The 15645-nt window shown below is 40.3% G+C and overlaps 2 protein-coding genes across 3 annotated transcripts; both read left to right on the forward strand.

The window, feature by feature from the left end:
* Positions 1-938: 938 nt before the first annotated feature.
* Positions 939-6577, forward strand: abhd13 (abhydrolase domain containing 13). The gene is made up of 2 exons (XM_067603773.1): positions 939-1382; positions 2605-6577. Exon 2 carries the CDS (start codon positions 2639-2641, stop codon positions 3692-3694), a length of 1056 nt encoding a protein of 351 aa, XP_067459874.1. The 5' UTR covers positions 939-1382; positions 2605-2638; the 3' UTR covers positions 3695-6577.
* A 434-nt stretch (positions 6578-7011) lies between these two features.
* On the forward strand, positions 7012-10197 carry tnfsf13b (TNF superfamily member 13b). 2 transcript variants are annotated; one of them, XM_067603775.1, is made up of 6 exons: positions 7012-7535; positions 7671-7785; positions 8389-8445; positions 8723-8847; positions 9129-9279; positions 9505-10197. In XM_067603775.1, the coding sequence occupies exons 1-6, from the start codon at positions 7302-7304 to the stop codon at positions 9615-9617; spliced, it is 795 nt and encodes a 264-aa protein (XP_067459876.1). In that variant the 5' UTR covers positions 7012-7301; the 3' UTR covers positions 9618-10197. The 2 variants fall into 2 exon arrangements, with proteins under 2 accessions (XP_067459876.1, XP_067459875.1); XM_067603774.1 differs by having other exon boundaries at positions 7013-7535; positions 8711-8847.
* The last annotated feature ends 5448 nt before the right edge of the window (positions 10198-15645 follow it).

Genomic DNA, 15645 nt, shown 5'->3' on the forward strand with positions numbered 1-15645 from the left:
TAATGTTTTTGTGATCACAGCAGCAAGCTAACATGGGCTGTCAAAGTATATACTGTATTATGTAAGGATGATGCGTTAGGGAATAAATAAATTACAACAGCCTTACCTCTGATACCTTCTTTTCCAGGAATGTAGTTTTTTGGTATTCAGTGCTGATTCTTGTAGACCTATTTGTGACATAAAAACTCAACCAAAACAACAACAACAAAAAAACCCCAACTTCCTGTATTTTCTTTGTGCCATGCATGAATGATGGATCTAGTTCCCTTTTTATATTTGTATATTTGTACTATTATATAACACAGTTCATGATTCATATTCCAAAAACTTTGATTTGGAGAGTTTACTTTACCTCTACTGTTAAATTAACTTTCACTTAAAGTCCTCCTCCACTCAAAAATATATTCTTGTTCCTACAGCTGGATGTTTGAGCTTCACTGCGTAGAATGATGTATTTGCAGAGTTTGACACTAGAAGGCTGTTTTCACATTCATCTGCTGAAAGTGGAAAGTTTCCATGTGCTCACTGAAAATCTCATTTTAGGGAGTCGGCCTACAAGCATAGTTTGGAGCTAATCCTGGTCCAATATGCAATTTATGCAAGTGTGATATGGAAACTTGAAGCCTCCAGTACACAAACACTAAGAATGGACTTAACAGTGAAGCAGGGGACATCTTGTGTCCAGCAGTTAAATTTCTGAAATTAAACATATTTGCATATTTATAGATTTGGGATTTTTATTGAGGGAGAAGGAGTAGATGTAATTTTAATGATTTTAACAAGATAATTGAACTATTTTATGGAAAAACCCATCTCAGGCACAAATTATTATTCAAAGTAGAGTATTTAATATACATCTTAAAACATGTCTGGAGGGGATCTTTAAAAGATTTTTTTTAAATTATATTCTTTCCAAGAGCAGCACCTGGTGGTCAAAAATTGAATTGCACATGCAATGTCGACTACTAAACTTTAGCTGACTGTATTTAACGCCCAACGTGTTGTGTTGCACATTACACGGCGTTTTAAATCATACATGATTGATATGAGGAATTAGTTAGCGCTGCTCTCTCTATAACAATATGTCAGACGGTATTTCAGCACGCTGCAGCACTGTGAAGCACAGGTTTTACGCGGAACCTTGTGTCTTGTGTTGAGCTCAACACGGAGCTCTTGGCGGCTACATCAGGGATGCTAACCAGCTGTGCTGCTGCTAGCCTCGCCGGTTCTTGCTGACAGTCACTCACCTCGCGTCCTCGCCACTTAAACTTCAACTATAATTAAGTTAACTGCTACAGAGCTGAATGACAGTGACTGTGCTGTTTGTGTGTTACTGTTTTGTAAAAGAATCATGCAGCTGAGGCATTAAAAATGAGAGAAGGGTGAGTATATGGCTGCATTATTAAGCATTGATGAGTTAGCGCTAGGTAGCTAGCTAATAGTGCCGATAGCACTAGCAGGCTAAAGGATAGCTTGACAGTTAGCATGCTTGTTATCGAGTTAAGGCGGTTTGGGAAGTAATTTTAAAGCTTAGTTGATCGCCAGTTGCTAACTTGACAGTCTAGAAATATAAATCTGAGTGATAGCTGACGTTAAACGGTAGTTTAAACTCTCCCAGCTAACGCTAGTCGTATGTTCCTTTTGCCTGGTAAGTTAGCAGCTGTCACTATCCAGCCTTAAATGCATCCTCAGTTTTTGTCCATGTAAACTAACGTTGTGTGGGTGCACCCTGGTCCTGGAGAGCCCCAGCACTGCATTATTGATAAATTAAAGAAGGTGTTTTCATTTCATCATGATTTGGTGTCAATTATGAGTGATTGTGCAGTTGTGACCGTCAAGATTCAATATTTCTGTATTGTCACTTCGCAGTACTCGCATACATTGAAATGAAATTGTTTCTCCCACACCAAAAATCTTGCACTTGCAGAATAAGCGATTTCAAAAAACTTGACTACTGAAAATATACTTAGCAAATCTGTGAAGAAAGTTTCAGAAACGTAGAGTAAATGAATTATATAACTACACACGTACATTAAAGTATAAAAACCTAAATAGCAGCAAAAGTCTAGTGTATTTAGCAGTAATATGTTTAAATTATGGACAGACTGATATCAAAGTCCAGTAAACACAGGATGGAGACAGACAGTGCTGTCGCCAGTTAGATGAATAGTTGGAGAGGCATAATCAGTAGCACAGAGGGCCTTTTGAGTTATGAGGGCTGTTAAGGCTGAAAACTTGAAGCAGAACTTTATAATGACCATCTTATAAAGGCTACTGTGTTCAAATGTTAAACATCAGTATACAGTGTAATTGGTGCAGTCATTTATTGCCTTAAAATACAATATTGTTGTTGCTTACAGATTCTCAAATGTCAGGATTTGCTTGTCTTTCCTCTTTTCTTATGTCATTTTTTAAAAATGAAGTTAAATAAAATTTGTATTTTGCCTTTTCACTATGTGCTTGGGTAACTTATCGTGAAATTTGTCATTTAATTTTCATATGAATAGATAAAACAATTAATGCAAATTTCTTGATCACGTACATTTATATTCTACCATCTTCCCTTACCCTCTACTCTCTCTTTGGTTCTCTCTGTATTTGCAGAGTGTGTGTTGTGTGACTCAGCTCTTGTGTAGCGATGGAGAAGCCCTGGAGGCTGTGGGGGGCAATGGAGCGGTGTACCCTGACTCTGGCCTCCTGGTCTTGGGGTGCCTGTCGCGTCTCCCTGTTGGCCCTAATCCTAACCTTTCACCTATATGGAGGATTTTTTCTCCTGGCTCTCATCCTAGCCTCTGTGGCGGGCATCCTCTACAAATTCCAGGATGTGCTCCTCTACTTCCCCGACCAGCCCTCCTCCTCTCGCCTTTATGTTCCCATGCCAACGGGAATCCCACATGAGAATGTGTACATTCGCACCAAGGACGGTGTGAAGCTCAACCTTATCCTGCTTCGCTACACAGGAGGGGACATGCCTCCTGGAGTCACCCCTGGCAATCAAAGCAGCCCTTCCTCCTCAGCTCCACCTACCATCCTTTATTTCCATGGTAATGCAGGCAATATAGGTCACAGGGTGCCAAACGCTCTGCTGATGCTGGTCAATCTGAAAGCCAACGTGGTGCTGGTGGACTATCGTGGCTATGGAAAGAGCGAGGGTGAGCCCAGCGAGGATGGGCTGTACCTGGATGCCGAGGCCACGCTGGACTATGTCATGACCCGTCCTGATCTGGACAAGACAAAGGTGGTACTGTTTGGCCGCTCACTAGGTGGTGCTGTGGCCGTGCGCTTGGCGTCAGTCAATCCTCACCGTGTAGCAGCCATTATTGTTGAAAATACCTTCCTCAGCATCCCACACATGGCAGCGACACTCTTCTCCTTCTTGCCCATGCGCCTGCTGCCCTTGTGGTGCTACAGGAATCAGTTCCTGTCCTATCGGCAGGTGGCGCTCTGCCGCATGCCCTCTCTGTTTGTGTCTGGTCTGTCGGACCAGCTCATCCCACCAGTCATGATGAAACAACTGTATGAGCTGTCTCCTGCACGGACTAAACGCCTGGCTATCTTTCCAGAGGGCACACACAACGACACGTGGCAGTGTCAGGGCTACTTCGCTGCTTTGGAGCAGTTCATAAAAGACCTGATGAAGAGCCATGCCCATGAAGAGAGTGCTCAGCCCTCTGCTAGTGTCACCATTATCTGACAGGAATGACTGACTAAAGGTTATGGGCTGGATGAAGGAAAGGCAGTCAAGAAATTGATGAGACTGACATAATAGATTTTTTGGGAAGAATGTAAATTTTTTTATGCTTTTGTCTGGGTTTTTATTTTATTTCACTCTTTTTACCTTTCTGTAAATGTAACATCTTTGTCAAAATGATTTGACTTAGTCAAGGTTTTAAGAAAGGGAAACATTACCCTCATAGGTTATTTTGTGTTTCAACTCTGAATGCATGTACTTGTGACCTTTTTATGAATGAAGCCAGAGCATACATGCTCACACTGAAAGATGTGTCACAACCACAAAAGAATCAGCTGTGGTGCGTCTACTGAAATTAATTACAATCACTGAAACAATTGCGCTTTCTATAATGACCCTATAAGGTCCTACAGTATATCAGTGAAAACAGATTACTACTGCAATTCAAATTACACTTCTTCTGAAATACAAAATGAGACACTGAGGATATGTAGGCCTATACTGTGTATATATATAAATATGTTTTGTCAATACATTGCACTTTTTTGTTCAAGTTTACTCAAGTGTTGCGTTTCGTAGGCTAACATCTTCTGAGCAATACTTAGAGGAACATAAGGATGTTTTTTCTTTCCCCTTTTGGTGAGGAACATTAATATTGAGTACTTGCAGCAGCTTGGCATGTCATGACATTGTAGTGATCAGTATATATGTACCCTTGAAAATTTTGTTTGGCACAATAGTGTAAAGATTTGTGCTGCTGAATAGTTATATTCAGCTACAAAAAGTCATTTGTTGGCTGAAATAAAGAGGTCCCTAAGATAATGTTGACAAGTTTGTCCCCATCAAAGATAAGTTGTCCTTAAGATCTTTTTCTTATCAGACTTCTTGTGTTTCTATGTGACAGGGATAAGCTACAAGATATTCTTCCTGGCACTGTGTCCTGTTTGAAGACAACTAGCTCACAGGATTGTCTTTACTCTGAAATTAGTCGGACTTCCTATTGAGCAGCTTTGGCTCCTGTAGTTTGGTAAGGAGCGTTTGTTCTGGGTGTGGTCTGTCTTGATACAGCACTGTAACACATATGAACATTGAAAAAGTTACTGGTTGGTGTAATCCTCCTGTTCATACTAGCTGTCAAGAGAGTTTAACTGAAGCGAAAAGGAGGCTTCAGCAGTCTGAGTTAGCCAAATTAAGTGGATATTCTCTAAAGTTGAGCCACCTGTTGAGTGCAAAATTCTGTTTTTGCGTCACTACTGCATTTCTGCAGATCAACAAGGAAATGATGTCTTGCAAAACACAAAAAGGAAATTTTGGGTGAAAAAGAGTAACCTCGAAAGATACTGTCTTTTTTTGTCTAACTCAGACTGCAGAAGCCTCATATTAGCTTCAGCAGAACTTAGTTTTTTTCCACAATCTATTTCATTGGAGTAGCAATAGGAACGGATTTCTTAACAGTTAGTATAGACAGGATTACAATCACTAACAACTCTTTCAACATACATACATATGTGTATGAGAGTATTGTATTAAGATAGTCTTGAAAAATCTGAATCTGTCCTTTTAATTATTGGAAATTAAATTGTAAGCTTTTTAACAAACATAATTTGTTATTGTCATCAGCGTTATAATTGTCATTTGGAGGATTCTAGGTTCTCGTCTCACCCGATGCTTGTGTGGCAAAATGGCTTTACTCACTTGGAGGGCTTTTAATGAGCTAATTAACCATTCCTGCATGTCTTCCAGGGGGTGGAGCAGAGCCTGACAATTTAAAACACTGTTATCTGCTCTTGCTTTCAAAATGCAGCACGCTGCACTGCAGAGGTATCAAAGCCATTTAAATACACAACGGATTTCCTTAGCCATATGTGATACTGTTTGTTAAACAGTATGCTAAACAAAATTAAACACCGAAAGACCAAATATGTTTGTGTCAGTGTGTTAACAACTTGAACAATGGTGTAAAGGCTACTATGAATGTAAATTTTGGTCTTAAATGAACAAGTGTGCTTTATAAGAAATAATGTACAGATAATCTTTTCTCCCTTTTTCGTGTGACATTTTCCCAGCAGTGGCACTGAACCATTTCAGACGTTTTTGTAATATACGTAACCCCCATGATCAGTTAGATGCAGTTTTATGATTTTTACCCATCATATGTTGGCAGTGCACATTGTGCAGTCTGATTTCTTAACGTGAGTGCATACTCGTGTCCTTCCACACACTTTCTTTTACACACTGCTCTTAGTTTGCATTGCACCCTCTCTTCATTCATTCACTTGATTTTGTTGTTTTGGTGGCTGGCCTAAAGCAAAATTAATAATACATAGAATTATTGTGTTGGTTTTTATCCTGAAATGTGTTGTTACTGTCAAGACCCTGATGTTGAAAAGAAATGGAATCAAACTGAATGTCTGTTCATTTTTTTTTTTTTTTTTATAAAGAAAATAATTTGCTAGTTATTGTGCGACTGCACTATGGAACATACTTTTATATGTTCTTCTGATTGTGAATAAAGTGGTATGAATGCTGTTCAAAGTGTTGGCATAATTTGAAATTTGTGAGTTGCGTTTGCAAGCTGGCATGTGATTATGTTGAGTCTTGGCAAATTTCTGTAATGAGCCTGCACAGTGTTGACATTATTTCTGTACATTTACCGTGACATGCAGTGACTCCACATTGAAGAAACATTGATGGGATATGTGAACAGTCAGACATCTGAATGATTCATCTTTATCTTTAGTATGAAACAGTCAGTTTAAGGAATTTTTCCATTTTAGAGTTGTTTCTTTTCTATTTAAGAACAATGTCGACAACTTCTTTTGTAAGCACACATTTTCACTTTCTATTTTCTGTACTGTAACATGTAATAAAATTGATACATGAAAATTGCTTGTCATGTCTGGTTTTTCTGTATTGTAAATGCACTTTAACAGAAAAATTGCCTAGTTTCAAATTCATTCATGCATCTTGACTATTTCTACCATTTCACTTTTTATATTCTGGGAATGGCAGTTTGTTTTGCTAAGTTATGTTGCCATTAAAAGTTGAAGTCATTTTTGCACTTCCCTCTTTCTGTACTTGTTGGCCTCTTGAGCCGTCTCATTTAAATGCAATGGTGTCATTAATAATAATAATTTCTCCTTGGTCTGAAATGTCTCCCCCAACATCCAAAACATACTGTTTGCCATCTTACTGCTAAGACTGTCCTCCCTTTTCCCACTCCCTGCACTGGCTATTCGTTAGAATGTGGGAGAAACTGAAATGTGGTTTGTAATAAAGGAGCAAGATGAAGAGAAAGGGAGAGAGATCGGTCAGGCAGGAAGTAGTGAGTGTGGTTAGCTGAGCGGAACAATAGAGGGGAAGCTGTTTTGCCTTTTTTTATGCTGTATTCGTTCTGCGTAGTCCGTCAGACTGAACTGGAACCGGCTACTGACGGACCAAACCGAGAGTTAAGGAAATCAGCAGGGCTTGTAGGCAGGAATTAAGGTAAAGCTGGAAAGAAAACACTGATGCCAGGAGTAAACATTCACCAATCCTAGCCCGAGTCTTGTCAAAAGAGAGGTCGTGTAGTTCAGACATGAGACCCGTCATGCTGCTAGTGTGAGACTGTATGGGACCCGTGATGGCAGTTTTAGCAGGTGTGGAGCCTGGGACTGGACAAAAGGCAGGTGAAGGGAGGCTGTCCTGGCCAGTTTTCCTGCTGACACTTGCTGCGGTCACCTCTTCCTCTCTTTCAGCTCTGTCTTTGTACCAACTGGTGGCTCTCAGAGCTGAGGTAGAGGGACTCAAATCAGAGGTTTGTCGCAGGAGAGAAGAGGGACAAGAGGCCAAGCACGGAAGCCAGGTGAGAGACAGCTAGTCCTCAGGGACATATCAAACACCCTCATCTCCTCATCTGAACGGAGTTGTAAAGACATGCAAGATGTTGTGTTTTACTTGTGTGTATTGTTTTTCTAAGGACTATGTTGTGTCTGTACAGACTGAGAATATCAGTAGCAGGAGAAGCGGCCAGGAGCCACTGCACCAGCCAGGCTCTCAACAGCCTTTCACCCTGACAAGGAGGAAGAGAATTGTCTCTGCAACAGAGACATTAGGTAAGACACATTAGCCTACACCTGAGCCTGGCTGTTTACTGTTCAGTACATGCTGTTATTAATGGCTAGTCTGCCTGGAGAGTGAGATTGCAACAAGATTGAGTATTATCATACATGTGAACAGTTCTTTTTCCAGTAAAGTGGTGATTAAGGTCTAATCTGCAGTATCTTTCTTATTGTTATGATATTTCCTATACCATTGTCAGGTCAATTTTATTCATACAGCCCAAAATCAAATATTTGTCTCAGAGATACATACCCAAACAAAACAGTGTCCTTTTAAAACAGACTAAGTGTGAATGACTCATCAACTTTGGATAACATGTGAAGCAGTAGCACATGTTCAGATGTGCGGTTAAATAATACCACAGTGTTATGTGGAACTGTGTTCAATGTAAGTTCAAGCAATTTCACAAACCTTGGTATAAAGGTCATTAACATTTATACCGCTGTCACGTCAATGGAATATTGCCAAAAAAGGAAAAAGGGAAGGAGCAGAAGTAAAAGATTAACAGCCATTAGATAAGCAATATGCAGATGGTAACAAAAAAAAGATGCTGGCCAGTTTTAACATCTATAAATTTCTCTTATGTTTTGTCACAGTTTCTCAGCCTTGCCTGCAATTGTTGGCAAACAGTAGCAGGAAAACCTTCAAGAAAGGTACAGTATATACAGTATACTTTGGTGATTTGTATTAATTTTTATTTGGATTTCCTGTCATGTTGTATTTATTAGCATTTTGCTATTTGAAATGAGTTTTCATTTGGATCTAACAAGTTTATGTTAAATAAACCTATAATTAAAAAATAATTATGTATGCAGAAACCCTAAGCAGCGACTAAATGATTACCAATTACAACAGGCCAACTCTTTCGGTAGATGTGGAGCCTTAAGTGCTTTGACATGTTCTCTAATATAATGTTAGGTTTTGGTTCAGTATTCGATCAGGAGATGCACACAGGTATCCCCTGGCAGACTGGGCTGAAGAGAGGCTCTGCTTTGGAGGCAGACGGAGACAGCATCTTAGTCAGAGAGGAGGGCTTCTACTTTGTGTACAGTCAGGTAGGTCTATTTGTTGTCCTTTCATAGTTTGTCCACAGGGGGGCACTGCTGAACTGTGTGCCAATCACCAGAGAGGAACATGTCTAGTACATACAGTGCAGGAAAAAAGGGTGTGCTCTGTCTAAGCATGCAGATGTTTAACAGACCTTGAAGTAACGTCAATGATGCATGTGTATGAAATAAATTGATATATCATTTTGCACTTTGTACACTGTTGATGCATGCTAAAACCCATGCCAGCACCAGACCTAGATTTAACCCTGTATTTCTGATATGTTCAGGTCTACTACATGGACAGCACCTTTGCAATGGGCCATGTGTTGATCCGGAGGAAGAGGAATGTGGTGGGAGACGAGCCTCAGTATGTGATCCTGTCCCGCTGCATCCAGAACATGAACCCCATCTACCCTTACAACACCTGCTACACAGGAGGTCAGCTTGTGTTATTGTTTATGTCCTGCTATGCTCACCCTTTTTACAGCAGCTGCTACGGAAGGTCAATCTGCATGTTTTCCTCTTTAGTCAAGCTCAAGCATGTGTGTGTGTGTGTCTGTGGAATAGCTGTGTGTGTGTGTGTGTGTGTGTGTGTGTGTAGTATGGTATAGGTGAAAAAAAAAAGAAAATGCCAGGTGTGAATCGTACTGTTTCATCCCTCAGGTATTGCGAAGCTGGAGGTCGGGGACCACTTGGAGCTGCTGATCCCCCGGTCCACAGCCAATGTGTCCCTGGATGGAGATGCCACCTTCGTGGGTGCTGTCAAACTGGCTTAAAGTGCGTCACCTCACTTTGGACCCGAGGGACTATGTTGTGGTTGGAAAGAGCCGCCGTAGTGGGAGGAAACGGAGCAAGAAGGCACAGTTCTGGTGACCTCGCCTGACTGGTTGCTGTGAGAAGAATACAGGAAACAGCCGTTTCTGCACTGGCTGAATGAGAGACTGTGAGACTCTTAGCTTGTTCAGCCTGAGGGGACATGAAGGGGACTATGAGTTGATGGCATAGCCTTTACTCTTAACCTATGCACCTTCTGGTTACAGCTGTATTATGTTCATTTCTACCACACATGAAGAGAAAATATTGTAAAAATGGTCCAAATCAAGTACTTTTTCTTTACATAATCACAAACACATGGCGACGTCAGTCTTATACTCTTTAATGTATCAATAATCTTTCCTCCTGTAGCAGCAGCATTACTCTACCATAGTTCTTCTCATGCTTTCTTTTTTAGATACTTAAACATACCCAAGATTGGTCTGATTTATCATCTGAATGCCATAGTTTGATTTAAGTTGATCTGTATATGGCTAATTGATATGAAAATCCAGATGCAATAAAGTGACAATTCTTGCACAAGAGATGACATCATTTCAAATCTGGGTGGAGGTTGTTGTTCCACTGTTGGCCACAAGAAGGAGAGACTTCAGTGTTGCAGAACATCCTGCCAGGCAGCAGAGAAAATCAGGTAAATGAGACTATTTTTAGATTGACACACAGTATAGTGAGATGATGTCTGCACAGTCAAAGGAGCTGCTCAATGGATTTGTAATGCCTGAGGACCCCCAAGGAACCAGTGAAATATTCTCAATGGATAATTCTTCACTTTATATTATGTTAAGCTAGGGGCAGCGTTCATACACATTATGGCCAATGGATTTCCAGCTGACTTTTCCATGACTTAAAGCCAATTTTCATGAGCAAACATTATGTGAATTCTGTGTATATACAGAGTACTTTTGCATACAATAAGGCTGTGTGATGATTCAGCATGATCTTTTATGGACTTTGAGAGAAATTGCATTGTGATGATCACATTGGATCATATAAACATCTCCTGCATAAATTAATGATTTAATGCTAATTGTAATTAAAAACTGAACTTCGAAATTGAAATTTGAACACATTTGAAGTTTGAGTTTTACCTGATTCACTGCAAATGAAATCGAAAATCAATCTGAGGACAAGATTTAGATCATGGAAAATATAAAATTGATCTCATTCATATCATCCACCTCTAGTATACAATACTTCTTACATGTACACAAATTAATTACAACAATATATAGTTTGATTGAAATAGTGGTTATCTGGGTAACAACTAAAACTTGAACACTGCTGGAAAATACTGTACATCTGCTGTTGGTACTGAATTTTTGGATACAGAGGTTTGGTGGCAGAGGAGATAGAAACACTGCAGGGGTCGAAGGTGTTTTGCACATTATGCCTGATGTATCTGTATTGTGTTGCATCGGTACAGCTGTGGTGTCACAGCTATTGGAATCTATTACAGCCAGTATATGTCCTCTCACAGCTCACATGGGCCTCCACTATTTTTGTTGAACCAGTCTTCCTCGCACTGTATTGAATTCACTCAAAAATGTATATAAATATCTTCACTAATTTATGATTGACATAACATCAATAGTCATAAAAATATCAATAATAGCTGCTTTAAAGGAGCTATGCTACTCTCATAACACAAGGGCTGGAATTATGCTTCTCCAGGCTGCACATAGGCGAACATGTACAGGGGTCACTCTGGGACATTTGTGGTGTTGTTTCTTTTATACTTGTATGCAATATGTTTACATTTGTTTTACACTTTGGGCCCGACTCCCGACAGGAAATTAATCAACCAATCAACTTGCTTGACGTGGAATTTGTGCACATCAACTCCTCTGTGAGCATCTACGTCCTACTGTTACCCATAACACTCTTATTTGCATGGGTTCGCACAACAACAGAGTTCATCTATTTTTTCCTTGTTTTTTAAGGATCCATGTGTTTTGACAAAGACAGAGAGATAAACATTTCTGTGATCCTATTAGGACATTCATGTGAGGAACCATCTATTAGTTTGGAGAAAAATATAAAAATCGATTTTTCCCGTAGTGATTTGGAGCAAAATGCCCCAGGGCATCTTCCTCACACCTATTCTTCTATGTAGTCTGATTTTTGTGAAAAAATTAATAAAGAAATACCATGATTGGTAAATAAATAACATTATATCATGTTTAAATGAAAAGACATAAAATAAACTGATTCTCTGCTTATTTGTTTAGAGCAAAAACTGCTAACTACAATTAGCATTCGGATAAAAAAAATGATTAGTAAAGAATAAATAAATGATTTAGTCGTAGACCTCTCTTTAAAATGTAGAAACAGTGACAGAATTGAAGAGTTGTTTATTTTGTTTTGTTTACGGCTTAGATCTTTTAAAGCTAATCCTCATTAGAGTAGCATATTTAAATTAACTTTGCCTTTTTTAAAAAGGTTACTTTACTCGTTGTAAAAGAGAGAAAAACAAAACAAAATGCTCTTGATGAGATAGTATTCATTATGTAAATTATAAAATCTGTAGATACCTCAAATCAAGATGACTCCCCAGGGCATCTTATCCCTGGTAGGAAGGCATCTTGTGATATTTGTCAGCCAGATATTTTTGATCATTTTGAAGAGACCGATATTTCAATATTTTTGTGTTTGAGTTCTCTGTCACTTGCCATACTCTATCCTGTTTCCCCTCCCTGTGTAATTCTCTCTCTCTCTCACACACACACACACACACACACTCCTTCTGTCCGTTGGGGCAAAAAGTTAGACAAAGCCCAGTGGGTGGTCACTTCTACGCTAGGCATTTTGCCCTCGGAGTCATGGCTCCATCTGACAAGAAGAGAGACCAAAAGAGGGGGAGGGAGGAGGAAAGTCTGAAATAGAAGGCTGAGGAAGAAAGATTTCAAAAGGACTTAATGGATAGTAGTAGCCATTAGTGGAAGAGTGAGTGGAAGAAGCTATGATGCTAAAACATATAGGCTAGAGAGAGTAGGCCATGCCCAGGCTACTTCAGCCATGGAGGCAGGGACGCTCTTTGATGATCTGGTAAACAGAGCAGACGGCTGTACAAACAGCAATCGAGAAAAAGAAGAAGACGAAGGAGGAGGAAGAGGAGGAGGAGGAGGAGGAGGAGTAGGAGGAGGGTATAAGAGAAGAGGGGAGCACACATCTCTTGTATAAAGGGTTAATGTGTCAGGCATGATGCTCCCCTCCCTCTGGGCCAGAAATGTCTTTGTGTGATGCCATGGTGACGGCTGGTGTGTTGGCGGAAGCTGATGTCATTGTGGGCTCGTCTCTCAAAAGAGACCAGCATCTGACTGGGGGAATCAGGAAATGAGACCTGCTGTGTACACATGCTGGCACTGTGTATAGTTCACACATTCACACACACACACACACACACACACGCACACACACGCACACATGTTGTGAGTGCAACATGAGTGTGTGCGAGTTACATTATTAAACAGGAAACATGCATAAAGACAAATATATATCATATATACACTGAAAAAAAGTCATAAATATTTTGAATGAATAAGTCTGAGTTATTGTCTCATTTTACACCTATTAAACATAAATGGTGTTTATGTTTAGTCATGAATATTTAATGATGCTGAGAAATACTTGAAAGTTTTCAGAGGCTGTAAACATGGACCTTGTCATCTCTGTGTCCTCATCTGTCCTTTAATTTCCTCCCTCCTCCCTCTTTTCCTGTTTTGGGAGCTTTAGGACAGGTTTGACTGATGACAGGGGGTAAATGAATCCTGATTATAAAACCCAGCATGCTCTGTTTCTGCAGAAAACCACCACAAACACACTTGCACACACACTGCAGCTTCTGCAAACAGACATACTGTAGACTTGCACATGCACATTCAACACACACACACACACACACACACACATATACATACGCACACATGCTCCCCTAAACACTAGCAAAATGTGCAGCACTCACGTCGTCTCACCGTGCTGCAGTGTACTACACGGTTGTTCCATGTATGTACTTCTCTAGTATTTGGGGATTACTTTGATCTGCTGCAGTCAGCCCAAAGTAATCAGGCTGATCCAGAGCCCTCAAGCTGAACTGGCAGCAGCACTGCGTGGATTTCTCGTTTAAGTGAGGATTTGGTTTAACAACAAACAGGATTGTGCCATCCGTTACTCTAAATTCTAAAAAATGTGTTCTGAGCTTTGCCATGCTGTAGATTTTTAATCGATTTGGCTCGAGAAGACACTTAATTGTTTTTGATCCGAAAAACGTGACTGACCCAGCAGAGTGAGAGGTTTATTTGTTTTTAACAGTGTTACCATTTGATCGGGTTTAGTTTTTCTCCCCTGACTACATAGGATCTGCTAGAATATAAGCTGATCTATAATTCATATGGTTCTGCCTCTGCTTGGAATCAAACCACGATGAAACGGCAGGCGTGCAATCTGCATGAGTGCAAGAAAATAAAGAGCAGATTTAAAAGTTGTCTCTGTTCAAGCTCATCTTGATAAATCTCGCTTTTTTTTTCTTTTTTTTTTCTTCCTCTGGCCTTTTTCTCAAGGACATCAGCTTATTACAGAGGAGAGGAAACACATCAAATGGATGAGACGAGAGAGAGAGAGGGATTCTGGTTAGCCACAACTCTGCTCCCCCACCCTCATCCTCCTCTCTCCTCTCTCCATCTCCAGCTCCTGACTCCCACACTCTGCTCTGCTTTATGCCTCCAAGATGGAGCTTTGGCAGACACACACACACACACACACACACACACACAGACACACACACACATAGCCAGAAACGTTTGTCTAGGTCTGTTTTTGTGTCATGCTAAAATGCTTCGTACACTCGGGGGCTGCGGGACAGGGTGTGCAGTTTGTATACACTGTAAATATGAACTACTGGTTCTTTCATGCAACTTGATTCTGATCTCGCCACCAGTTCCTTTCAGAGCATGAAGAAAACATCAAAATGCTGTGCTGTATGTGCAAAAGTACAAACGAAACCACTGTAACAGCTGTTCATAAACACCTATGAAACTAACAAGACAGATGAACATAAATTTAATTATAATACATATAATTAATAATACCATTAATTTCCAATATTTCAGTGTTAAATGAAAAGGAACAGAGTATAAAGCAGACAAAAAAAGTCACAGATCCAGGGTTGGATCTGGTTATATAAACATATTTTATATTTTTTATTTTTTAAAGTGGAAAAAATGAAAAACATGGTCACAAAAAAAAGAACTAAGAAGACATGTATGACCTACGATATAAAACATCACTTGTCTCCCTCTTTCTGTGTGTACGAGGAGAGGAGAAGAGCGCCGACGGAGGAGGATGAGCGGTGAGAGGTGGGGTGAAAGAAGGAGTTAAGTGGATGAGAGGGAAGGAGAGAGAGGGAAGGCGCGTAGTTGTCCTTTTGCTCGGCACATCTGCTCTGCGCTGCTTTTTCATCCCCCCTTTTCTCACTCTATGTTCTCACTTTCAGTCCATTGTTTGATTCCCAAACACTAACACACAGCATGCGCACACACACACACACACACACACACACACACACAGGGGCAGCACATTGCACAGGGGGTATAAAGTCCTGTGTCACTCATTCCCACCAGCTGCTTATGGGCTTGTGATAAGCAGTTGTAATTAGAGATTTAAACGTCCATCTCACTCTCTTTCTTTCTCTCTCTCTCACAAACACACACACACACACACTCACTCACTAACTAACTCCTAAATCACTCTCTCTCCTTTTTCATTTAATGACTCATGCTCTCTTTCTCTCTCTCTCCCTCTTTTTCAAATACTCCCCCTTCATTCACCCAAACTGGCACACTCCTCTCTCTCTCTCCCCCCCTCTCCTCTCTCGCCCTTTCTCTCTCTCTGATGGGATGTCAGTAGAGGATTTTAGCCTATGGGTGTAGATGTGGAGGGAGCTGGGAGTTGATTTCTCTCTCTCTCTCTCTCTCT

This window comes from Thunnus thynnus, chromosome 11 (genome assembly GCF_963924715.1).
Source record: "Thunnus thynnus chromosome 11, fThuThy2.1, whole genome shotgun sequence".
Taxonomy (NCBI): Eukaryota; Metazoa; Chordata; class Actinopteri; order Scombriformes; family Scombridae; genus Thunnus; species Thunnus thynnus.

Excerpts from the sequence above, each read along its gene's own strand:
- tnfsf13b (XM_067603774.1), top strand. The coding sequence starts at position 7,302 with ATGGGACCCGTGATGGCAGTTTTAGCAGGTGTGGAGCCTGGGACTGGA. Across the intron at positions 7,536-7,670 it reads AGGCCAAGCACGGAAGCCAG|ACTGAGAATATCAGTAGCAG; the intron begins GTGAGAGACAGC and ends GTGTCTGTACAG. Across the intron at positions 9,280-9,504 it reads CAACACCTGCTACACAGGAG|GTATTGCGAAGCTGGAGGTC; the intron begins GTCAGCTTGTGT and ends TTCATCCCTCAG.
- abhd13 (XM_067603773.1), top strand. The coding sequence starts at position 2,639 with ATGGAGAAGCCCTGGAGGCTGTGGGGGGCAATGGAGCGGTGTACCCTG.